Source organism: Myodes glareolus, chromosome 25, assembly GCF_982192425.1.
Source record: "Myodes glareolus chromosome 25, mMyoGla1.1, whole genome shotgun sequence".
Classification (NCBI taxonomy): Eukaryota; Metazoa; Chordata; class Mammalia; order Rodentia; family Cricetidae; genus Myodes; species Myodes glareolus.
The window spans coordinates 6,759,697-6,784,323 of NC_142050.1; the positions used below are offsets into that span (position 1 = coordinate 6,759,697).

At 46.0% G+C, this 24,627-nt stretch overlaps 2 protein-coding genes across 3 annotated transcripts; one reads left to right on the forward strand and one right to left on the reverse strand.

The window, feature by feature from the left end:
- Positions 1 to 389: 389 nt before the first annotated feature.
- Positions 390 to 2,107, forward strand: LOC148117815 (intraflagellar transport protein 172 homolog). Its single transcript, XM_087901760.1, has 3 exons — positions 390 to 641; positions 883 to 975; positions 1,723 to 2,107. The coding sequence occupies exons 1-3, from the start codon at positions 507 to 509 to the stop codon at positions 1,876 to 1,878; spliced, it is 384 nt and encodes a 127-aa protein (XP_087757886.1). The 5' UTR covers positions 390 to 506; the 3' UTR covers positions 1,879 to 2,107.
- A 4,680-nt stretch (positions 2,108 to 6,787) lies between these two features.
- Positions 6,788 to 23,718, reverse strand: LOC146894419 (uncharacterized). 2 transcript variants are annotated; one of them, XM_087901877.1, is made up of 5 exons: positions 23,657 to 23,718; positions 23,038 to 23,092; positions 22,164 to 22,259; positions 13,631 to 21,366; positions 6,788 to 13,282 (listed from the first exon to the last, which is right to left on the reverse strand). In XM_087901877.1, the coding sequence occupies exons 2-5, from the start codon at positions 23,067 to 23,069 to the stop codon at positions 7,020 to 7,022; spliced, it is 14,127 nt and encodes a 4,708-aa protein (XP_087758003.1). In that variant the 5' UTR covers positions 23,070 to 23,092; positions 23,657 to 23,718; the 3' UTR covers positions 6,788 to 7,019. The 2 variants fall into 2 exon arrangements, with proteins under 2 accessions (XP_087758003.1, XP_087758002.1); XM_087901876.1 differs by having other exon boundaries at positions 6,788 to 21,366.
- Between the last annotated feature and the right edge of the window lie 909 nt (positions 23,719 to 24,627).

A 24,627-nucleotide genomic window follows, 5' to 3' on the forward strand; every position in this document is an offset into this window, starting at 1 on the left:
ACTAGCTGCTTCTTGTGTTCCGGTCCCAGCCAGTTTCAGTGGTCTCGGCCCCTGTGGCAGCTGCTCATTTTACTCTTCATTCTTTCCCTGAGAGCAAGGCTTTTACCTTCCTGTGCCTCTGTGGGCTTTCTGTGACAGTCAGCAGTGTCTGCACACACTAGATGCCACTACCTGTTTGTTGAACCAGTGACTGAATGACAGCCCTGTACTACTGTAACGTGGTATCATTGCCTCTGTACTGACTGAATGACAGCCCTGTACTACTGTAATGTGGTATCATTGCCTCTGTACTGACTGAATGACAGCCCTGTACTACTGTAACGTGGTATCATTGCCTCTGTGCTGACTGAATGACAGCACTGTACTACTGTAACGTGGTATCATTGCCTCTGTACTGACTGAATGACAGCCCTGTACTACTGTAACGTGGTATCATTGCCTCTGTGCTGACTGAATGACAGCCCAGTACTACTGTAACGTGGTATCATTGCCTCTGTGCTGACTGAATGACAGCCCTGTACTACTGTAACGTGGTATCATTGCCTCTGTGCTGCAGGTGCTTTTCTGCTTTGGGTCATGTGGCAAAAGCTCGATTGCTGCATGAGACCAATGAGATTGCAGATCAGGTGTCCAGGGAATATGCAAGTATCGTCCTCTTGCTTCATTCAGTCTCCCAAGCTGGAGTTTCTGTTAGTTTTCTTCCTGATTCCTACTTTCCCAGCTTCTCTAGCTTCCACCCTACCCACTTTGGAATTGCCTGTGAAACCTCAGGCTGCTAAGTCCCTTAAAGATCCTTAGCTTCTCAAGTCTGCTAGCCCCCATGTCCTCCTGGCCTCCCTGTGTCCACCTGCGCCGAATGACCAAACCTCCTTTTCCCTGTAGGGTGGAGAAGGAACTGACTTCTATCAGGTCCGAGCACGACTGGCCATGCTGGAAAAGAACTACAAACTGGCAGAGATGATCTTCTTGGAACAGGTAAGGGGAGATGAGGAGCAGGATGGAAGAGGGGATTTGGGAGGGGAAAAAGGATGAAAGACCAAGACTTCCAAAAGTTGGGAGAGAACTTTTAGGTTTAGAGAGTTCATCCCATGCCTTCTTTAGGTTTTTCAGTTTCTCCTCTGTTAGTCTTTTTTTTTTTTTTAAGACAAGGTTTGTCTATGTAGCTTTGGAGCCTGTCCTGGAACTCGCTCTATAGATCAGGCTGGCCTCAAACTCACAGAGGTCCACCTGCTTCTGCCTCTCAAGTGCTGGGATTAAAGGTGTGCGCCATCTAGGCAAACATCCTTCTTTGGTTTTACTTTCTTCTTCCTTTCAAAAAGTATCTTAGCTCCTATCTACTCCAGAACGTGTCTTTGCAACCTTTTATTTCATTTATTTATTTGTTTGTTTGTTTATTAGTCTTTGCAATTTTATGCACAAGGTAGATCCAAGTTTTTGTGGCACCCAAAACACATAGTCTGAGGAGCCTTCATTAAGATAAATTGCTTTGAGTACCTGTGCAAACAAGGAGCCCAGTAGTCTATAAGAAATTTATCACTGAGTCAGGTGCATAGCTCAGTGGTTGATCTTGGGCTTAAAATGTGCAAAGCACTCAGTTCAGTTTTTGATGCACACACACACAGCATGTTCATGCCTGGCATCTTAGACAGTCTGAGCAGGATGTATTGATGCTCTGCCTTCCCGGGGTCCTCTTTCTTTTGTGTGAATGCTCTTAACCCTTAGAATGCAGTGGAGGAGGCCACGGACATGTACCAGGAGCTACAACGCTGGGATGAGTGTATCACTGTGGCCAAGGCCAAGGTATTGTTCTGTCTTCTCTGCATGATTGTTCACGACTTGGCATCACCAATTTTAGCTGTCTTTCTAAGGAAGCCATAGGATCTGGAATGGGGCTGGGGCTGGCTGATAAGGTGAGGGATTAACATATTGGTGGAATGGGTGGAATGGGAGGAGCCACACTGTCCCAGAAGAGGAGCAGAAGAGACATGGAATCCCTAGCTCCCTCTGTGATGTCCAGGGACACCCAGCCCTGGAAAAGCTGCGCAGGGATTACTATCAATGGTTAATGGACACACAACAAGAGGAGCGAGCAGGTGAACTGCAGGAGAGTCAAAGGGATGGGCTGGCAGCCATCAGCCTCTACCTCAAGGCTGGGCTCCCTACTAAAGCTGCGTGGCTGGTGCTGACCCGCGAGGAGCTGCTGGCCAACACGGAGCTGGTAGAACACATCATCATGGCCCTCATCAAAGGGGAGCTCTACAAAAGGGTATGTGGGCTGCCTCTTCCCGGTCATTATCCACCCAAGGAGACCTGGGGGTTCATAACTCTCCCTGACTGCCAGCATTTCTTCTTTGGGGAGCTGATTCCTGACTCTGTGTTCAGAGTTTCATTGTAGTCATGTGTTGGCAGGCTGGTGATCTCTTTGAGAAGATTCGAAACCCACAGTGGGCCCTTGAGTGCTACTGTAAAGGCAATGCATTCATGAAAGGTACTAGGTGCTTATCAGCTGTCTTTACCACTGTACACTCCTGCCCACCCAGTATCCCAGCATCTCCTTGGGGACATCTCTTCAGGCTGACTGGCTTTGTTTCCTCTGCATTCCTCCACTTGTCACCCATCCGTCCGTACTTCATTTCCCTGTTCTGTTTCCCTGGGTCCCATCCCTGGGATTCTGAGCCAAGTGCCTCTTCTGTCCGTGATAGCGGTTGAGCTGGCACAACTGGCTTTCCCGTGAAGGTTGTGAGGCTGGAAGAGGCCTGGGGGTGGTACTACCTGGTGCAGCAGAAGCTGCTGGATGCAGCCATCAATCACTACATTGAAGCCAGGTATGGCAGCACAGGGCACAGGGATCTGGGCATGACGTGAGAAACTGTGGGCGAAGGAGGACGGCACGGCCTAAAGGAAGAGATCTCAGAATGTAGGTTAGGATGTGCTTGGGGTCTCTATTCTTCCATCTTCCTCTCTCCTCATACATATTAATGTCTTCCCTGACTATGCCAGGTGCTCCATTAAAGCAATTGAGGCTGCTCCGGGTGCTCGCCAGTGGAAGAAGGCAATTTATATATTAGATCTCCAGGACTGAAACACTGCGTCTAAATACTATCCTCGTGTGGCCCAGCACTATGCGTCTCTGCAGGAGTATGAGGTGAGGAGAAGTCCCGTTTCTGCAGCTCTGAGCAGTGCAGGGCGGTAAGGACGTCCCCTAGAACAAGATATGGGGCAGCTCACCAAGATCTTCCTGCTGGAGCGCAGCCATCACGTCCCTACCATCATCCCAGCATGGCACAAATATGATTTCTAGCTCCCTTTCCTGTGCCAGCTCATGATTCTTCATGACTGACTCTAGCATAGCTAGTGTAGATCGCCCTATGTGGCAGAAATGTGAAGTTCCACCTGAATATGTGGCTCAGCAGTTGAGAATACTTGTGTGCAACTGGGAGAATCTACGTGGTCTCACACATGCCTGTAGCCCCAGAGCTGTGGGGGTGAAGCCCTACTGGGGCTTGCTGGCCACCAGCCTAGCTAAAAGACACATGCTCCAGCTTCAGAGACCAACCTGCCTCAAAGAAACAAGGCAGAGGGCAATAGAATTAACACTCTGTACTCTTACTCCTGTGTTTATGTGTGTGCCTAACACATGTGCATACACCACACATACGTGCACCACACACACACACACACACACACACACACACACACACACACACAGTGCTTTGATCTAGTGTTTCTCCTAGAGACACATTTTCTTGTACTCATCTTTCCTGCAGTATCACTACAAAGTGGTGGGCCAGGCTCTCCACCACCCCTGTTGACATCTTTGCAATTTCAGATTGCTGAGGAGCTCCACACAAAAGGAGACCGGACCAAAAATGCTACAGACATGTAGACCCAGGCTGGCCGCTGGGAGCAAGCCCACAAGGTAATGAATGAGCAGTGTCTATTAGGAAAGAACTCTGCGTTAGTGGCCACCATGTTGCCTCACTTCTTGATCTCCGATACCCCTCCTTTACTAGTTCCCTGAAAGCTAAGAAAGTACTAAAATACAGCCTTGACAGTTTGGATCCTGTCCCTTAGCCCGCACTTCAGCTTGTGGACCAGGGAGCCAGGCATTCTGAACTACCATTCCAAAGCCCCTGGTCCCTTGATAGCGCTGTCATCTCCCCTACACTGCAGACCTCAGTAGAGTAAGCAGAGGCGTGGTAATGTAGCGTGTCCTACATATCTGTCTCTCAGGCCTCGGCAGAATGGAGCTCTTCATGGGCTCCTGATGGGCATGACATTGCCTGGACTGAGAGTGGCAGTAACTAAATGCCAGTGATTGCTGGGCAGACTCAGAGTTTCCATGTGGCCTGCCACCTGAACCTCTGGGTTCCATGTTCACAGCTGGCAATGAAATGCATGCGGCCAGAGGATGTGTCAGTGCTGTACATCACCCAGGCCCAGGAATTGGAGAAGCAGGGCAAGTACCGAGAGGCTGAACGGTGAGTGTGGAGAAGGGATGGGGCTGAGGACTTGTGGCCTCCTCCCAGAAGCAGTGGCAGCAGGGATCTAGCTGTAGGAGGCTCCAGGTGCATCCCCTGTCCTCAGGCTGTATGTGACAGTGGAGGAGTCTGACCTTGCCAACACCATGTTCCAAAAGCACAAGTTGTATGATGATATGATCCGCCTGGTAGGGAAGTACCACCCAGATCTACTCAGACACACACCTTCACCTGGGCGAGGTGAGCCTTTTTACCCCTGCCCATGCCTCCCAGCCAGTATCCATCACCCCTTCCATCATGATGCACTACCCCACAGGAGCTGGACCAGCCAGTATCCGTCACCCCTTCCATCATGATGCACTACCCCTCAGGAACTGGACCAGTCAGTATCCATCACCCCTTCCATCATGATGCACTACCCCACAGGAGCTGGACTAGCCGGTATCTGTCACCCCTTCCATCATGATGCACTACCCCACAGGAGCTGGACCAGCCAGTGTCCGTCACCCCTTCCATCATGATGCACTGTCGCGACCGCCTCACCAGCAAGGAAGACGCAACACCGGACTCTTCTAACTGCGGTTTATTCAGGATCCTTGATTAATCTTCTGACCTCTCTCTCCCGGCAAAGCCAGCCCACAGCTTAAATAACCTCTGGGTAGCCAACCCCAGCAAGCCACGTGGGAAATGCAGATAGGTCCAGAAACGCGGAAGCAAGTCAGATCCTTAGCGTTAGTCATATATATGGAGTTGTTCACGACCGAGAGCACTCACCGTGGGGAAGGTGGAAGGCGGAAACCAGCGCCATCTTTAAGGCGCGGCATCACGCAGCTCTCTACAGTGCACGACCCCACAGGAACTGGAGGCAGAAGGCCGACTGCAGGAAGCTGAGTATCACTACCTTGAAGCCCAGTAATGGAAGGCAACTGTGAACATGTACCAGTACAGTGGGCTCTGGGAGGAGGCCTACCGGGTGAGGAGTTCATGCATCCTTCTTTCCTGGTCTTACATGACAACTTTTAACTAAAGTCACAAAGACCTGAGTATTTCTGTCTGAAGTACAGCCATACCTGTCTATATAGCATTTACTTATAATTTTAATGGTTTATGGCTTTCCTGAAGCCATCCTCTGTCCCTAAATACTGTGACCCTATGTTAAGAGACCTGGGAGCTGGTCCTCTTCAGTGTTGATCTGGAGCAGGATCCTGATCCTCATCACAGCTGGGGCAGGAGGCCAGAGGAGACAGGGGGCAACTGTGCAGTGGGCAATGCTCTAACAACTTTGCTTTACAGGTGGCCAATCTCATGGAGGAGCCAATGCCCACAAACACATGGCCTATCTGTGGGCGAAGAGTCTGGGAGGAGAGGCTGCAGTTAGACTGCTTAACAAGCTGGGGCTTCTAGAGGCTGCCATTGACCATGCTGCTGACAACTGGTGGGTCTCAGTGCAGTCTCCTCTCCTTCAGCTCCATCCCACTCAGAGCAGTCCACACAAGGAAAACTGACAAGAAAACTGGAAAGTATTTTCAAAAGCTGAAGCAGAAGTAAAAACATGTGAGCTAGGCATAGTGGTGCCAGTGTATAATCCTGCCACTTCCAGGTGGAGGCAGAAGGATCAGAGGTTCAGGGCCAGCTTTAGCTACATAGTAAGTCTGAGGCCATCCTAGACTATATGATATCATGCTTCAACAAAACAAACTAAAGAGTGAAAAATTGGCCAGGCATTATAATAATGCATAATTTTGGTTTTTTTTTTGTCACTGTTGGTGGTTGCGTTTTTTGTTTGTCTGTTTTGAGACAGGGTTTCTCTGTGTAACAGTCCTAGCTATCCTGGAACTCACTTTGTAGGCCAGGCTGGCCTTGAACTCAGAGATCCACCTGCCTCTGCCTCCTGAGTGCTGGGACTAAAGGCATGTGCCATCACTGTCTGGCACAAGTAGATCTCTATGAGTTCAAGACTGGCATGGTCTACACAGTGAGTGAGTCTCAGGTCAGGCAGCCAAGGTTACATAGTGAAACCCTGTATCAAAAGAGAGAGAGAGAGAAGGAAAGAAAGAGAACATAGCAGAGAGAGATCTTTGGAAGGGAGGTGTTTTATCAGTGGTTCTAGAGAGACAGGTGGGGCAGGAACAGCATGAAAAGTTAGAACCTAAGTTAGGGCTTAGGGAGGCCGTGGGGCGGGGGAGGGTTGGGGCAAGTGGGTGAAGCCTGAATATTTCAGGGGTCCTCGTGAACCCCAACCCTTGAGCTCCGGGCATTTGCACATCTAGTCCCATCCACCCGACAAGTGATCTTACGACAGCAAAGAGAGTTCAATTATGACCTTTATTGATTTTAAATTTATCCATTTATCCATTCTCACTCCCCTCCTAGATAGCTCTTTGATTCCTGAGGGTGCAGGCAGTGGTTGAGTGAAGGGGCAGCTAGGTGAAGATTTGCAGGATATAATTAATAGGGGCAGATCTCTCCTTATCTATTAACTTTATGCCTCCAAACTTGCCCAACTTTGGGGGTTTGGAGTGTGGTCCCTAGGAGAGTTCAATAAGCCTTGAACTCTTTCGACAAGCTATGTCTGGGGCTCTCCTTAGGGGAACTGTGCCGGAGCCTCCCCTTGGGGTTGTGATGGAGTCTTGCATGGTGACCTTGCTGGTTCCTCTCTAAGCGTCGGCTCCTCTCAGAATGATCACGACTGCTCTCAGAGGGGCTGTAGTGAGTTCTCTGAGAATGACTGTGGTGGAGTCCAGAAGAAGGTCTGTGTAGCCTGGACTTAGAGGGACTGCGGTAACCCCTTCCAGAAGAGCTACGCCTTGTCCTGCCAGAAGGTCTGGAAGGGGGTCTCTCAGAGACAGTATCATGGCTCCATTCTGAAGAACTGGTCCATGTCCTCCGGATGGGACTGAGATGGCTCCTTTTTGAGGGGCTGCGGCATCTCTGAAAAGGGGGACTGTGTTGGTTACTCCCATAGAGACCGAGCCAACCCTTGGAGGAGGGATTATGTCCCCATCTCTCTGGAGAGCTACTACGAGTACTCTCTGAGGAACTGCGAGGCCTTCTCCCAGAAGATGCCCATTTGCCATCTCCTCCTTGCTTAGGGGTGAAACATGTGAACCTCTGCTTGATAACGGGTGTACTGGCCCATTTGCCATCTCCTTCTTGCTTAGGGGTGGAACCCGTGAACCTCTGCTTGATAATGGGTGTACTGGCCCATTTGCCATCTCCTTCTTGCTTAGGGGTGGAACTCGTGAACCTTTGCTTGATAATGGGTGTACTGGCCCATTTGCCATCTCCTTCTTGCTTAGGGGTGGAACCCGTGAACCTTTGCTTGATAACGGGTGTACTGGGCCATTTGCCATATCCTTCTTGCTTAGGGGTGGAACCCGTGAACCTCTGCTTGATAACGGGTGTACTGGCCCATTTGCCATCTCCTTCTTGCTTAGGGGTGGAACCCGTGAACCTTTGCTTGATAACAGGTGTACTGGCCCATTTGCCATCTCCTGGTAAGCAATCATCCTCATCTTTTCCTTTGGGGTACAAGTTTTTGCTTGACCACAAGTTGTCTAGACTAGACCTGTCCTCAGGCTTCTGTCTATTAATAGTCAAAATTCTGTGTGCTCTTTGGAATGCCTGCTTTAGGCCCTGAAAAAGCAGCTGGATGAACTTGGGCTGGATGGATTTCTTAGGTTGTCTCTTTGAAGAAACAGTGCTGGTTTGAGCGGTTTCGATACTCTTGCTCCTCGATGGATCTGTCCGTGTTCCAGAAGGACTCTCTTCTGTGGTTCTACTGTTTTTGTAGAGCTTTGTGTTTTGTGTTTTAAGTTCCTTGGTGATTTTCTTCATTGAATATTTTAAGTCTGAGGTCTTTCTGAGTCTTGATTTAGCCCATTTTTCATCCCGGTTACTTTCAAAGCCACTCTCTGACACAGAGAGAACCTCACAGGATTCACACTGCCCAGAGTCTTTGGCTTCTGTCTTCCCTGCCACACCATGGCTGCCCCATTGCTTTTGCCTCCTGGGAATTGGTACAGAAGCCGGAGACTGGGGAGATCTGGACTGGAAATCTCTTGTAGAAGTTGGACTCTTGGAAGCCGTAGTATAGATTTTAGCTTTCCTTTGTGATGGTGAGGAAGGGTTCTTCCATGTGTCTGTTCTCTTTCTCCCACAATACTTTGAGGCCTGAGGTCTTTTTCTCAAGTGCAACCTAAACACAGGATGCAACCGAATCTCACCATGGCCTTCAGAATTTCTTATAAGGTGAATCTGTGGGTAGATGAGAAGGTAAGCCCCAGAAGCAGACTGTAACTTATGAGAGCACCCAAATCCTGAACATTTGCCACACTGCAAACAGATGGGGTATTTCAGGACAGGACCTGACCCTGGGGGTGGAGGGACGTTGTGGGGTATTTGACTCCGTAAGAGTTTTGCCGCTATCTTTAGCTGTAGATCTTTTAGGAGCTCTTCTGAGAGATCGGTCTCGGTCTCAGAAAAATTACTTGCCGTTAGGGAGTGGTGAGCCTCAAAAGTTCTTGTCTGTGAATCGCTCTGGGAGATTTCACTCAGCTCCCAGGAAACAGGATCTTCCCTATCGTAAAGTATCCCGAGAGGAGACTCTGGTTTTCCTAAGACAGGAAACTGGGCCCCTGTACATGAGACAGGTATGTGCTGAGTGACTTCCTGGAATATATCACTGAGTTTTGAGTTTGTTTTTAGTCCCAATCTGGGACCAGAGTACTGCTGTATTATGGAGGATGTGGATCCGCGTGTCCACATCTTTAAGGGCATTCTTTTCTCATGACCACGACATAGAATATGTCTCTGAATATAGTTTTTGACAACTGAAGTCTGTGAAATAATCCTTGGACCCCTCTCTAGTAGGCTCTGAGAAAATTTCATCAGTTCAGCTGGAACCCCAAATAAATTCTGAATAGATCGGCAGATATCCATAGTGGCTCCTTCTGTTAAAAACGGTTGAGAACAAAGCTTCCTTTCCATAGTGGTTCCCAGAACATTCCCCAGCATTAGCATATTGGAGAGATATTTCCTGGGTAGTCGCTGCCTACAGACATGACTTTCCCAGATGTTCAGTTGTCTGCCCAGGAAAGAACGGATAGAGTTTCTTCGAGATCCTAATCCTGCCTGAAACTCCGAGGGTAGTAATCTCAGTGGATACGGAGAATAGCTATGCAGTGAATTCCCAAATTCTTCCATTTGCTTCTTTTCGGTTGATTCCTTAGTTAAGACATCCATTTCCCAGATCTCAGGATATAGGGATCCCACAGAGTTCCCTGTTTTATCAGAGGGAAGGACCAAGGGAAGAGCTGATGACTGTATAATAGTGTCTGTGTAGGATTCTGGAGACTGCAAAATGCCAGCATTAAAGTTCTTCATATTCAAGGCTCTTGGCACTTCTGGCATTCCAGAACCCTGAAGGGGCCCTAACTCGGTTGTTTTGACAGAGCTTGAAGTAAATGGGATTGGAGGGCTGTTTATGAACCTAGAGAAGTAATTCTCTGCTTGTAACTTTTCTGATGTTATCGTTTCCGAATCTCTCTTCTGGCACACCCGTCCTTGGTTCAAATTCATTTCCAGTACTTTAGGAGATTCTCTTTTGATTCCTACAGATTTTCGAGCCTGAAGCCTTTGCTTGTGAGTTAATACTGGAGGTTCCTCAAGTGGAGATGTTTGCTGTAAAATTAATTCTGTAAAATTCTCTTGAATATTTGCCCTTCGAGTTTGGTCTATAGGTTTTATCTTGTCTTGAAGATGTGGTCTTGAGAGTAAATTCAAAGAATCCTTTACTTTAATTCTTGATCTTGTGGCAACTCCTATTGGTTCTATAGCCTGGGGACTTGGTCCTGGTGCCAGCTCTTCAGATTTCACAATCAGAAGCAGTGGCTTGGGACGCAATATAGTTTTTATCACTTGAAAGCCTGATAATTCTATCGTTTCTAAAATCTGATGTGTTGGCTCTGCGATTAATTTCTTAGATTGCACATTTTGTAGCCAAAGTCTTGGAGCAAACTCTGAAACTATCGCATCACACAGTTTGGGAGTCAAATCAACATATTTTGACCCTTGAGAGGTCGGCTCCGGTATCATCACTGACTCTATAACTTGAAGTGGTGGTCCAGGAATCACTGTCACAGATTCAGAAACTTGAGGAACTTGAAGCTGTGTCTTTGCGGATTCTGTCACTTGATCGAGTGGCTTTGGGCTGATCCTTAGAAAGTTTATCATTTGATTAAGTGATTCTATTGGAGTTACATTTGCTTTTCCAATGCTTGCATTCTGGGGCTTTGTTAGATTCCTTACTACCTCTTCTGTCTGACATTCCTCAAATGCCAGCTCGACAGAGGCTGTATTTCCCACAACTTGATTGGTTGGCTGGGCAGCCAACTCTGAGAATTCTTCCCTTTGCAGCCATAGCTTAGATTCGGGAATCTGAGGTCCTGGTGTTATCCCTGGAGCAGAATCTGGAACATGGTAGAATGGCCTTGGTGTCGGTACTACAGATTGTTCCCTTGGGGTTCTTTTCTCAGAGCTCAGCACCACAGGTCCTAAGCCTTGAGGATATGGCCTTGGAGATTTTTCTGCGCATTCAGTCTCTCTATTTACTGGCATTGAAGTCACTCTAAGAAATTCTTTTCCTTGTTGCCTTGCCTTACAAGTTAGCACTGTCATTTCTGCAACATGATTCTTGAGGTCGGGGGTCATTCTCTTAGATCCTGTGGCTGGTTGGGTCTGTAACTGCTTGAAATCTTTCGATTGAGTCCACGAATGAGAAAGAAACTCCAGAGTTTCTAGGCTCTGGTAGTTTTTCTGTGGGGTCAGTTCTGAGAAGTTTGAATCTTGATCACTTAGTGTTGGAGTCAGATCAACAAATTCTGGTACTTGAAGCCCTAGCGGCTGAGGCATCCCTGATGATTCTGTGACTTTATCCTTTGGCTTGGGGACTTGGTGCCTTATCTTCGTGTTCGTTTCTGCACAGTCCACCAGGTGGTGTGCTGGTCTACATGTCGCCTTAGAGGGTTCTGTGATTTGATCATTTGTTTGGGGAATTTGGTTCCCAAATGTCACATTTTGAAGGAATGGACTTGGTGATAAGCCCATGGAGTTTCCACTTTGTGGCAGAGACACTGATGATAATTTCACAAGTTTTACACTTTGTTCCCTTGACTCTGATGCTTTCATACATTGCGGCTGCGATTCTGGAATTAAATTTGAAAATTTGACACTTGTCAGGGCTGGTCCTGCCAAGGACTTCCTAGTGAACTCTGGTGTTACTACCATTGGCGTCTCATCTAAAGCAATCTGTTGGCGATTCATACTTTGCTGTTGGGATCCTAGCCTCAGCTGCGTGGGTTTTGTATCTTGAAGACACGGCTCTGGAGCAAAGAAAAACTGAACATATTGAGACCTGTGGCACGGAGCAAACTCTGAAGAGTTAGCACTCTGAGACTGTGACCCTGGCTTCACATGCATAGCTCTAACTGTTTGAAAACAAGGTCCTGGTGAAAATTCCTCACTTCTTAAGTCCTGCAGACCACAGCCAGGTGTCAGATTTACAGAGTTTGTACAAAGCAATGGCTGTTTGTTCAACTCTGGAAACATTCTACCTTCAGGCAGTGGTGTTGGTAAAACTTTCACAGAGTCCGCACCAGTTGACTGAGGCTTCAGAGTCAACACGGGTTGTGCGGTTTGCTGCCGTGACCCAAACTGCTTCTTCGAAAGTGGGATATCTTGAAACTTTGCCCCTACCATTAAGTTAGATGGCTTCACACCTTGAAAAGGGGGTCCAGCGTTCAATAGAACAGATCTTGTACACTGAGATTCTGATTCAAGGGACTTCATGTTTTGTAACTGTGGCCCTGAACCAAGCTTCACTAAATTTATGGGTTGTAATTTTAATCCTGGATTCAATTCAGAAAAATTCACACATTGTTCCTGTGGCCCAGGGTTGTGTTCTACAGGTGCTATACCTGCAATATTTGACCCTGGAGTTAATTCAAGCTTTAAATTTTGCAAGTGCTGTCCTGGGTTAACTGTTACAGGCATCTCTCTTTGAATTCCTGTCCCTGGGTTCAACTCAGAAAACTTCATACCTGGAAGTTTAGGAGCTTCTAAATGTGGCCCAGGGTTGTATCCCATAGAATCTGCAGACTGTGATTCTTGTCTTCGAGTACATGCAGAAAAATTCACATTTTGCAAATGTGTTTGGACACTGCACCAAACAGGATTTACACACATAATTTGTGGTGCTGGAAATGTTGTACCAGAATGCGTACCTTGAAGAAGTGGTCCAAGATTATTACTGTTAGAATGCTCACACTGAGGGTTTTGCCCTAGAGTGCATGCAGAAGACTTCACACCTTGCAAATGTGCTTTAGGATTGCACTCAGTGGAATTCGTACATGGAGGACTTGGCTCCGGGGTGCATGCAGAAGAATTCACACACGGAGAACTTGGTCCTGGGGTGCATATGGAAGAATTCACACATGGAGGACTTGGTCCTGGGGTGCATACGGAAGAATTCATACACGGAGGACTCGGTCCTGGGGTGCATACGGAAGAATTCACACATGGAGGACTTGGTCCTGGGGTGCATACGGAAGAATTCACACATGGAGGACTTGGTCCTGGGGTGCATATGGAAGAATTCACACATGGAGGACTTGGTCCTGGGGTGCATATGGAAGAATTCACACACGAAGGACTTGACACTGAAGTGCATGCAGAAGAATTTACATCTTGCAAATTTGGCTCATGATTGTACCCAGTAGAATCCACACATTGCAATTTTGGTCCTAAAATACACACAGAATTCATTCCATTAAAATATGGCCCAAGGTTGCACTCAGAATTTATATATCGAGGGTCTGGCTCTGGAATGCATACAGAGAAATTTGTGTTTTGCAAATATGGCCCAGGTTTATATTCACTGGAATTTGTATACTGAGAATTGGCATTGGGAGTACATGTAGAATTCACATCTTCCAAATGTGATACAAGGCAGAATTCGTTAGATGTTATGCCTTGAAGGTCTAGATCAGGGTGCAACTTAGACGATTGTACATTTTGTGTTCCTGTCTTGGATGTCATGATATTTTTACAGTGAATCTGTGGCCCTGGACTCAAGTCACAGAATGTCCTACCTTGCAATCGAGACTCATGTTTGAATTCCAGAGATGACTCATCTGGCAGCTTGGATTCTGTGCACACCTCAGGAACTTTTATCTCTTGCAACTGTTGCTCTGAAGTGAATTCCGTAGACTTCAGGTCTTGAAGCTTTGTACATACTTCTGATGACTTGATATGTTGCAAATGTGACTCATGACTGAAGACTACCGGTTTTATACTTTGAAGCTGTTGCTTTTGATTTAATTTGTGAAATTTCCCGTCTTGCTTCAGGTTTCCAGCACTGAGTTCAGAAGGTACCACACTATAGATTGTTGAGTCCGAGTCCTGCTCAGCAAATCCCACAACCTGCAATTCTGCACCATGATTGATCCCCATATCCTTCACTGCTTGGACATTTGTAGGTTCGGGTTGCACGCCTTTCAACTTTGATCCAGTCTTGACTGCCTCAGGTTCCATACCTTGAAGATATAATTCTGGGGCTAACATGGACCGTTTCCCGTCCTGGAACTGAGGGGTTTTCAGCTGCAAAATCTTCCTGTCAAGTGCCTTGCAGAAAGTCCGCCTAAGAGATTTTACATCCTGCCACAGCGACTGGGCCTCAAAGCCCATGAGTTTCTCTCCTTGAAGCATGTCCTCTGGAAATACTTCATAAGTCTTCATACCCTGCAAGTATGGGCGAGAACTGACCTCTGTAGGTCCTGCATCTTCATGCTTTATCCCCAGAACTGACTTAGATTTCTCATCTTGTAACTGAGGGCCCGGGTTGAACTCCACAGAGTTCCCACTTGGAGACTTTGACTCCACTGTCAAAGATTCCATACCTTGGAGCTTTTTCCCATGAGCCAACTCAGACAGCTTTTTATTTTGTGGCTGTGGTCCTGAATTAAGGTCCATTGCTTTTACACCTTGGGATTTTATATGTGTTGCCAGCTTGGAAGATTTTATACTTGCAACATGATGTTCCATTGAGTTTACACCTTGAAGTTTCATACCCAAGATCTGCTCAGGATATTTCAAATCTTGTAAAGGGGGCGCTGAGTCCAGCTCTATTGATTTTGTGCCCAAAAACATCTTTGGGGTGAAACCAGGTTCCTTACCTTGTAACTTTGAAGTAGGTTTGCTTTCTACCAATCGCACACCATGAACCCTCTTCTCTGTAAGGACTTCAGATGGCATACCTTGTAATTGTGGTCCAGGAGTAAAGCCCATAGCTTTGACATCTTGGACCTTTATACCCATGATTGTCCTTGAAGATTTCAGATCTTGTAACTGTGGGCCTGATTCACAGTCTTCCATCTCCATTTCTTGGGACTTTGTCCTCAGAACTGAATTGAATTTTGTACCTTGCCACTGTGACCCATGTTTACAGTCTAGCCGGACACTTTGATTGGCAAATGGCTTACCTTGACTTGACGTGACACATTTTATATTTTGGGACTCTGTTTCAGGTGTCAAGTCAGAACATTCTGCACTTTGCCACTGAGGCCCAGAGTTGATCTCAGATTGAGGCTGTGTTCCTGGGGGTGACCCTAAGAGTTTCACTTCTTGTGGTTGAATTCCAGGGTTCAATCCAGGAGAGCCTGTGCCTCCTAAGTGAAACCTGGGTTTGGATGGGAATTTTATATTGTTAATCTTTGACCTTAAGTGTGGGTCACAGCCTTTCATACTTCTAAACTGGAGCTCCGATTTAAAATCAATAGTTTTGAACCCGTGAGACTGTTGTTCCGGGGTTGACCCTGAAGGTTGTTTACTTTGTAACTTCTGCCCTGTAGTAGTTAACTCACTAGAAGTCTTCGCGTTTCTTAGTTGTGCCAAAGGGTTTAACTCTTTTGCCGTGACATCTTCAGATTGTAACCTAAGATTCAGTGTAGATTTCTTAGCTTTATAGTCAGACACTGGGATCCACTGAACAGATTTCGTATTTTCAAGCTGTAATCCACGGTGTAATGCCACACTTTTTACACCCTCAGCCTGTGGCTCTGATCCGTGGTGTAATGCCATACTTTTCACACACTCAGACTGTGGCTCTGAGTTTTCCCCTTCTTGTAACTCTGGTTCCGGGGACGCCTCGGGGGTTTTTATGTGCTGTACTTTTGGCTCAATGTTAAAATCCACAGATTTATTCCCTGGAAGCTTTGGCCCTACAGTCGTTTCAGGTGGTTTCATACTTCCCAACTGTATGGATAATTTCTGTTCTATAGATTTGACGCCTTGAGATTGTGACCCACGATTTAACCCTAAACGCTTCACACCACGGAACTCAGGTCCTGGTGGATCTTGGTTTTGAGGCTGTGGTTCTGAAGTGGATGTGACATTTTCTCCTTTCTGTAACTCTGGTTCTGGGGACAATTCAGGTGTCTTCATATGGTGTACTTGTGATTCAAGGTTAAAACTCACAGATTTTTCTCCTTGAAGTTTTGGCCTTACAGTCGTCTCTGATGGCTTCACATCTCCCAACTGTATGGACGTCCGTTCTGTAGATTTGACACCTTGAGATTGTAACCCATGATTTAATCCTAAAACCTTTACACTGTGGAACTCAGGTTCTGGAATCCACTGGACAGATCTTACACTTTCAGCTGGTGGATCTTTGTTTTGATCCACAGTTTTGATTCCTTGAGGTTGTGGCTCTGATGTTAAGTCAAAAGTTTTTGTTTTCTGAAGCCCTTGTGCTAGCGGAGAGGTTTTTACTTGCTGTGACTGTGGCTCAAGGTTAAACCCTACAGATTTTTCTTCTTGAATTATTTTAGACCCGACAGTCAATTCAGAGGGCCTCACACCTCTCCATTGTGTAGATGGCTTCAATTCTGTACGTCTGGCACTTTGAGATTGCAACCTAAAGTCTGGCCCTACCCATTTCTCACTTTGAAACTCAGATATTGGTATCCATAGGACAGATTTTGTACTTCCAATCTGTGGCTCTGTGAGCACCATGGTTTTCACGTCTTGAAATGGTGGCTCTAACGTTGGCTCTGAGACTTTCACCTGGTGCCCCTGTGGTTCTGGAGTCACCTGGCACGGTTTCATACTTGGCACCTGTGATTCATCTTGGACCTCTTCAGGTTTTACACTGTGAACAACTGGTTCAGGAGTCAATTCAAATGATGGTATATCTTTAAATTGTACTTTAGATTTGATCTCTTTGGGTTTTTTACCTGCAGGTTTGGCTTCTTGACCTGACTTCATGGACAACACATCTTCTGACTGAAAATGTTTGCTCACCAGGTCTAAAATCCCACCTTTCCGCTCAGGTGATCTTACAGTTATCTGGTCATCCTGTCCAGGCTTGGGAGTTAAATCCGTGGGTGTCATTCCTCGACACGGTTGTGTTGAGACTAAATTCACAATTTTTTCTCCTGGGCTTCCTTGTGTTTTGGCTATATTCACAGGTTTTAGACTTTGTGGCTTCAAATATGAGATAATTACATGTTTCCTATCCTGCATTTGTGACTGTGAAGTCAGTTCCTTGGGTTTTATACCTTGTAGTTGAGGCCCTTGCAACACCTCCACAAACTCATCTTGAAACTGTACCCCTGGTACAAAAGTCACAGGACTCTCTTCTTGCTTCTTGGGTTCAAGTTTCAAACCCATGGCCTTTACATCTTGAACATGTGTGGCACGGTCCAGTCCCACAGTCTTCAAATCTTGAGTTGTTGAACCTGGAATCAACTTCACAGTTTTTGTACCATCTGACTGGGAACTACGTGGGGAGACCACTGTAGATTTTATCCTCTCTAGACATTGTCCTAGAGTTAAGACTGCAGATTTCCTATTCTCTAACTGTGGTCTTGAAGGTAGTAACTCAGATTTTAAACCTTTCAAGTTGGGGCCCAGGGGCAGCTCCTCAGGTTCTTTATCTCCTGCTTTTATCCCTGGAGTTAACAGTATAGATTTGACTTTTCCCAGCTCTGACTTTGACCTTAGCTCCATAGATTTCACATCTCCCAAATAAGGCCCTGGCATTAACTCTTCTTGCTTTGAGGTTGTGACCTTCTCCGCAGGTTTTCTATGTCCCAAATGCTGTCCAGGGATCGATTCAGAAGGTTCTATACCTTGTGCCTGTGGTCTTCCAACCAACTCAGAATGATGTACACTTGCTAGGTGTATCCCAGGAGTCGATCTCATTGATTCTGCCATGGGCATCTGTGGCTCAGATGGTGGCTTATAAGACATCTCACCTTCAAAGCTTGGTACTTGATTCCTTGTGATGTATCTTCTATCTCCAAACAGTGTCTCCTGTATTATTAACTCTGGCTTCATCCCTTGCCTCTCTGGCTGTGTGGTAAACTCAAACATTTTTACACACTCCAACTGTGGCCCCAAGTGTAACTCTGAAGTCGTCACACCTTGAGATTGAGTTCCTGGTGTTCCATCAAAAAAATTGACATTTTGCAGGCATGGCCCCGAGTTAGAACTCGCCTGCTTTGTATCGTGGAGCCCTGGAGTCATCTTTGCTAATTTTGGATTATGTATCCCCAACTCTGGAGTCATAGACCGCATACCATGAAAGAATGGTCCTGGAGTTTCCTCCCCAGATTTGACCCTTTGAAGTCTTAGCCTAGAAGCCAACTCAGAAAATTTGGTATCTTGTTGCTGCAGTTCCGGATTTACCTCCTCAGATATCCCACTTGGATATTGTAGTTCAGAGGCCGGTATTGTGTGTTTCCTGCTCCGAAACTCTGATACTTCCACAGGTAGAACAAGCTTCCTATCTTCAACCTGTGGCTCTTGGCTTAATGGCAAAAATGATTCTGGTGTAAGTCCCGGAGACTTCCTATCTTGAAACTGAATACCTGGTGTGACCTGTGTACATTTGAAACCTTGGTGCTTGGGCTCAGGGATCAGATCAGAGAATTTCACATCTTGTAAGCATGGTCCTACATTTACTTCCATAGACTTCACATGTTGCAGTTTTGGTTCTGGAAGATTTGGCCCTGGGATAAAATCTGACGATCTGATTTCTGGTACTGGGGAACGTGATAGTGCCTCATCAGATTTCACACCATAATGCGGGGGACCAGAGATGAAATTTCCTGGTTTTCCCCCTTGAAGAAGCAGCCCTTGATATAACGTTGGACATCTGACACTTTGCAATTGTGGCCCTGGAATCAATCCAGGTTTGATGCTTAGCTGCTCTGGGCCTAGATTTAAATCCACAGATTTCACTTTTGGGGGCGGTGTCTCCTCAATCAGTTCCTTTGGTGATGGACTTTGTGGCCCTGGCTCTGGCTTTATCTTTTCAGGACCTACCTCTTCTATAGATGATTGTTGTATTACATTTGCAGATTTCTCATTTTGCAACTGTGATTCTGTATCTATTTTTCCTGGCTTTACTTCCTGGAGCTGGGGCCCTGGGATCACATCTTTAATGTGTGGTTTGGGTCCTGTAGTTAGTGCCATAGACTCTACAGCTAGTACAGGAGGTTCACCGATTACTTCTGCAGATTTCAAGTGTTGTGCCAAGAACTCTGATTTCTTACCTTGCACTCCTGGTTCTAGACCCAACTTCAGAGATCCCACTTCTGAATATAGCTCTGCCATGGCCCCCTGAGTATCATCAACTTTAGGCAATGTCAATCTGATAGTCTCTCTGTCTTTGTATTCTGGTCTCAGAGTTATTTCTGATAAGTTGGTAACTTCTGAACATGATTCTAGAGTTCCATGAAGAAACTTCACATCTGGGGGCTGTGGTTCTGGGGCCATCACCACTGATTCCAGAGCATCTTTAATTGCGTCTTGTGATTCTGGAGTCTCTTCCATCCCTTTTACAACCTGGTTCCTAGTTTCAAGAGTTTCTTGGAGTGGTGGTGAGTACGTCCCCATAGAGTCTGAGGTTTGGCTCAATGGTGCCGGAGTCATTCCTAATGATGATTGTGTCAGCTCAACAGATTCTTCCACCTGATGATGAATGTCAGAGTCCACTCTTTCTTCTGGGGCTTGATACCGTAGGACCAATTCTTTGGGTTCCAGGAAATGATAACTTGGGTCGGGGTTCACTTCTAAGGATTTTAGCGCATTAAGGTGTGTGCTTGGGACCAATTCACTAAGGTTCACACTTTCCACCAGTGCCTCAGGAATTAAACTCCTACCTTCTACCAACAGACTCTTTGTATCTTCAAGCAATGGTACACCTCTAGACTCTGCTGCTCCTACTGGGACAGTAGAAGTCAGAACATCTGGCTGCGCTGGCAGTGGGGTCAGATTTTGAGTTTGGATCAAAGCCCTAGGTTCTGTAACATGTGGCTGTCCTGGTGGAATTATCTGCATGGAATCCATAGTTTGTTGTGCCACTGGAGTTGCTTTTGTATAATCAATGGCTTTAGGAAGTTCACTCGAGCTAATTTCCAATATATTTTCATGCGTTGGACCAGGAGTAATTCCAATGTGTTTTATGGCTTGATTCTGTGACCCCAAGGTCATGTTCGGTGTTCCCATGACTTTATGCTGAGGCTGGGGAATCACTTCCACAGTTCCCAGAACTGATTGCTGTAGCCCTAGACTCCTATCTCCTGGTCTCATGGCTTGGTGGCCATGCAATCTATCCACCTTCGTCGATTCCATAACTTGGCATTCTGGCTTTGGGGCTATTCCTGCTGGTTCTACGACATGTGGGTGTAATTCATTCACCATCCCCCTGGAATCCATGATGTGAAACAAGGTCACAGGAGTTACCTTCATATTATCTGTGACTTGACTCAGTCTTGAGGCCATACTCTTTGATTCCGTAGCTGGATGCGGAAGACTTGTTACTGTTTTTGGTTCGATTACTTGATCTGATGGCCCAGGAGTTATACTCGCTGTTTCTGCTTGATTTGGTGGCTGCGGGGGAAACCCCATGTCGTCTCTCACCTGTGCGTGTGATTCTGGGATCATTCCCATCAAGCCCATAACCTGAAGTAATGCCTCTGGAGTGACCTTTACACTGTCCTTGGCTGAGCATGGTACCTGGGCTGTCAGTTCCACTTCAGTTACTTGTGCCCTTTGTGGCTGAATCCTTTCTTCTGGAAGACCTAGGACCCTCTGATCTATATTCAGCTCTAACACATGCTTTGGATCCTTTTTCAGTACAGTGTTTTCTTCCTGAACTATGTTAATGGGAGATGGAGTGCCCATTGATATAATTAAAGGGTTGTATCTAAGAACCTGGTGGTCATTCTCAGACTGTAACCGCTTGTTTGAGGTAAGCGGCTGTGCCACTTCTGTCCTTCTTAATTCAGAATTCACCCCAATGTTTACATGGACATGAAACGATGGAACATCTGGAGATCGGTTGGTATTTTGCTCAGCACTCTGAGGGATGAGTTTAGGTAACTGAGTTTTGGGGAGCCCTTGTTCAGGCACTCCTTGTACATCCATCAAATGATTAAGTATTTCCCAGGATTTCTTCACGGGCAGAGGCACCACTTGTGCCCGCAAAGTAGAAACCTTCTGACATATGTGTCCTTCCAGTTCTCCTCTGACTAAAGGAGAGAGCTGAAAAGTAGGCATGGATGAGCCCTGGCTACTGGAAGAGGATATGGACGGTTCCTTTTGGGAGAAAGCAGGTAAACGACGTCTCCGGAATTTCCACGTTGGAAGAAAGGATGTGTTCGAGCTGTCGCTGGATAATACAGACATAATGGAGTCAGAAGAACTGCTTCTCATCATATGGTGGCAAGAAGGTGGGATAGCCTGCCGACCCACAATGTCAGAGACGGAGGAGGAAGAAAAATTTTGGGACTCTTGTGAAGTCCTTTCGATAAGTGTTGACCTGACAAAAAGAAATGTTTTCATTTTCTTTGGAATTAGTAGGCACAAAAATCAGTAAGAAGAGAAAGAGTGGTTGTTTCAATTCCAAAACACTTTTGGTCTAAGGGAGAGATGAAAGGAGGGGTTGCATTCACAAACATCAGTTGTTTGTGTAAAGAATCCCTCCACCAAGAGCAAAATGTGTGAGTCAGTCAGTAAAGTACATGCTACTCAAAGAGAGAAGCTGAGTTCCATCCCCAGGACCCACATGAAAATAAAGGGACATAGTGCCCCAGCGCTGGGGAAGCAGAGAAAAGTGGGTCCCCTGGGGCTCACTGAACAGCCAAGGCTAATTAGTGAGTCTGAGTGAGAGGCATTATCTCAAAAATCCAGGTGGATGGCTCCGCAGGAATGACACCAAGTTTTGCAGACACACACACACACACACACACATACACACACACACACACACACACACACGTACATACACTGTGGGGCCTAGAGAGATGTCTCAGCAGTTAAGAGTAGTTAAGAGTAGTGTTTGCTCTTCTAGAGGACCCAAGTTTGCTTACCAACACCCACATGATAGTCTACAAACATTTGTAACTCCAGTGCCAGGGGATCCAATGCCCTCTTCTGGCCTCTGTGGGCATCAGGCATGCATGTGGTGCACAAACACACATGCAAGTAAAATACCCATATAAAACATGGACTAAATAAAGCTCAAAATATTGTTCTCCATTGCTCAAACTCACTTTTCTTTTACCTCCCTCTTTTTACTCCCTCTCTCTCCCCTACCGAGAAACTCTGTCTCCTGACCTTGCATTTTCCAGATGTTGGATGATCCGTTGAAGACTCTTGTCTATTGACCAGAACACATAGTCCTGGTTCCAGCCCATAGAAAGTCCTGAAACACTGAACACAAAAGGAGATGTCAGTGGAACTGAAGTGATATTAATAAAGTACCAGTAAGCCAGCCAATAAGAATAGGAAGTTAATTTAGGAAGAAGGCAATTGCTATCACAGTAAACGAAGTAAAAGTCCCAGGATTTTACATATAACATTTATGGTTAAGATGGTGTCGTAGCTAGGATTTCCACTGTTTTGCTGAAATACGGTGACCATAAACGTAGGGGGACAGGGTTTGTTTCAGCTTACAGTTCTCAGGTTACATGAGGGAAGTCATGGTAGGATCACAGGGCAAGATGGATCCAGGAGGCAGCAGCTAATGCAAAGGCCATGGAGGAACCCTGCTTACTGCCTTGCTTTCATGGCTTGCTCATCCTGCCTTCTTGTACCACTTGAAACCACCAGTCCATGGGTGGCATCACCCACAGTGAGCGGACCTTCCCATATCAATCATCAATTAAGAAAATGTAGCTGGGCATGGTGGCACACACCTGTAATCCCAGTACTTTGGAGGCAGAGGCAGGTAGATCTGAGTTCAAGGTCAGTCTGGTCTACAGAGTGAGTTCTAGGACAGTCAGGGCTACACAGAGAAACCCTGTCTCGAAAAACCAAAACAAAATTAAATTAAATTAAAAATTAAAAAAAAAATACAGCACAGGCTTGTCGTCAGGGCAATCTAGACAGGGCAATCTCTTCCAAAATGATGCCAGTTTGTACCATGTTGACATGAAACCAGCCATCATGGTATTTGTCATAGGACAGTCTGAAGACAGACTCTGCTTACCATGTTAGATTAGTTTCAACAATTTTCGTCATTCTTGCTTTTTCCCTCTGTGAAACTGTAACAGGAGTAAAGAGACCGTGAGCACAGTGACTACTGACATCATCTAACAATTAGGGGAGCAAAGATGAAGTCACATCATGAAGCTGATGAGTGGTACATCCCAGCCATCAAACTTTGCTCTGTAAGCAAACTATACTGTCTTCATCGTGTACTAGAAGTGACCCCAGAACGCAGCAGTGGGGGACATGGAGATCCTGATACATCTTTTCCTCTAAAGATGTCTAACCCACATCCACATCCTTGGTAGAGGAATAAAGCTGATGGACCGCCCTCACCAAACTCTTGGTAGTTAATCTTTGCCCATTCTCCTTTCCTATATTTTGGGCTTCCCATGAAAATATATGGGACAGAGAAGCATGAGGAAAGCAAACAGTGGAGAAATTATGGAGTTGTTTGCATGACTTTGGAAGTGAAGATGTCAGAAAGATGGGGGTACTCTTCAGGACACCCTCTTTTTCAACTTTCTTCCACCCGCTGCTAAAGACTAGAGTCTGAAAGCATGGCCCACAGATCAGTCACCAGCCTAGAGCTGATCGGCAAGGGAGAGAATCATTCTGACCTGTGAGTTTTTGGATTCGTTTTACGTGTCGCTTGGAAATCTAGAGAAACACACAAAAAGAAAGTCAGGTTTATGCTCTAGATTGTGGGTTTTATGGACAAAACATTTCACCTTATCCATGGGTTATTGACACATTTTATATCAGGTATCAACACGGTTGTCATCTGTAACCATATTATTAGTTACCTTCTCATCTAATTATGTGTGAATAATTTATTAAATATACTAAGGGACCAGCAAGATGGCCCTGTAGGCACAGGTGTTTGACACCAAGCCTAATGATCTGAGTTCCCATCTCTGGAGCCCACAGAGTAAAAGAAGAAAAGCAATTTTCACAAGTCGTCTTCACCTCCACATGCATGCCATGGGCGTTTGTACATGGATGTACACACATACAAATTAGTCCTAGATTATTGTTTGTAGTACTGAGACTCTAGAGATAAATATGAGTCCTGTACTCTAGAGACTTGCATTCATAAGGAAAATAGCCAACTAAACAGGTAAGATGCCATATGGGAGCCAGCAAAATGACTCAGTGGCTAAAGATACCTGTAGCCAAACCTATGCACATGCCCCATGCCCTATGCACACATGCACACACAAACACATACACACACACACACACACACACACACACAAATATAATTTTCATTTTGTTTTGTTTTTGTTTTTCGAGACAGGGTTTCTCTGAGCAACCTGGCTGTCCTGGAACTCGCTTTGTCGATCAAGCTGATCTGGAACTCACAAGGGTCTAACTTCGGCCTACTGAGTGCTTACAAATGTAATTTTTAAAACATGGGGTACCTCATTCAGGATAGTGTTTTATAATTCCATCAATTTGTATGCAAAATTCAAGATGTCATTATTTTTTACTGCGGAATAGTACTCTAATGTGTAAATATGCCATATTTTCTTTATCCATTCTTCAGATGTGGGCCATCTAGGTTGCTTCCAGATTCTGGCTATTACAA

Excerpts from the sequence above, each read along its gene's own strand:
- LOC148117815 (XM_087901760.1), top strand. The coding sequence starts at position 507 with ATGACAGCCCTGTACTACTGTAACGTGGTATCATTGCCTCTGTGCTGC. Across the intron at positions 642-882 it reads ATCAGGTGTCCAGGGAATAT|GGTGGAGAAGGAACTGACTT; the intron begins GCAAGTATCGTC and ends TTTTCCCTGTAG. Across the intron at positions 976-1,722 it reads AGATGATCTTCTTGGAACAG|AATGCAGTGGAGGAGGCCAC; the intron begins GTAAGGGGAGAT and ends CTTAACCCTTAG.
- LOC146894419 (XM_087901876.1), bottom strand. The coding sequence starts at position 23,069 with ATGACGAAAATTGTTGAAACTAATCTAACATG. Across the intron at positions 22,260-23,037 it reads GTTGAAACTAATCTAACATG|TGTTTCAGGACTTTCTATGG; the intron begins GTAAGCAGAGTC and ends TTTTGTGTTCAG. Across the intron at positions 21,367-22,163 it reads CAACATCTGGAAAATGCAAG|GTCAACACTTATCGAAAGGA; the intron begins GTCAGGAGACAG and ends TCTTTTTGTCAG.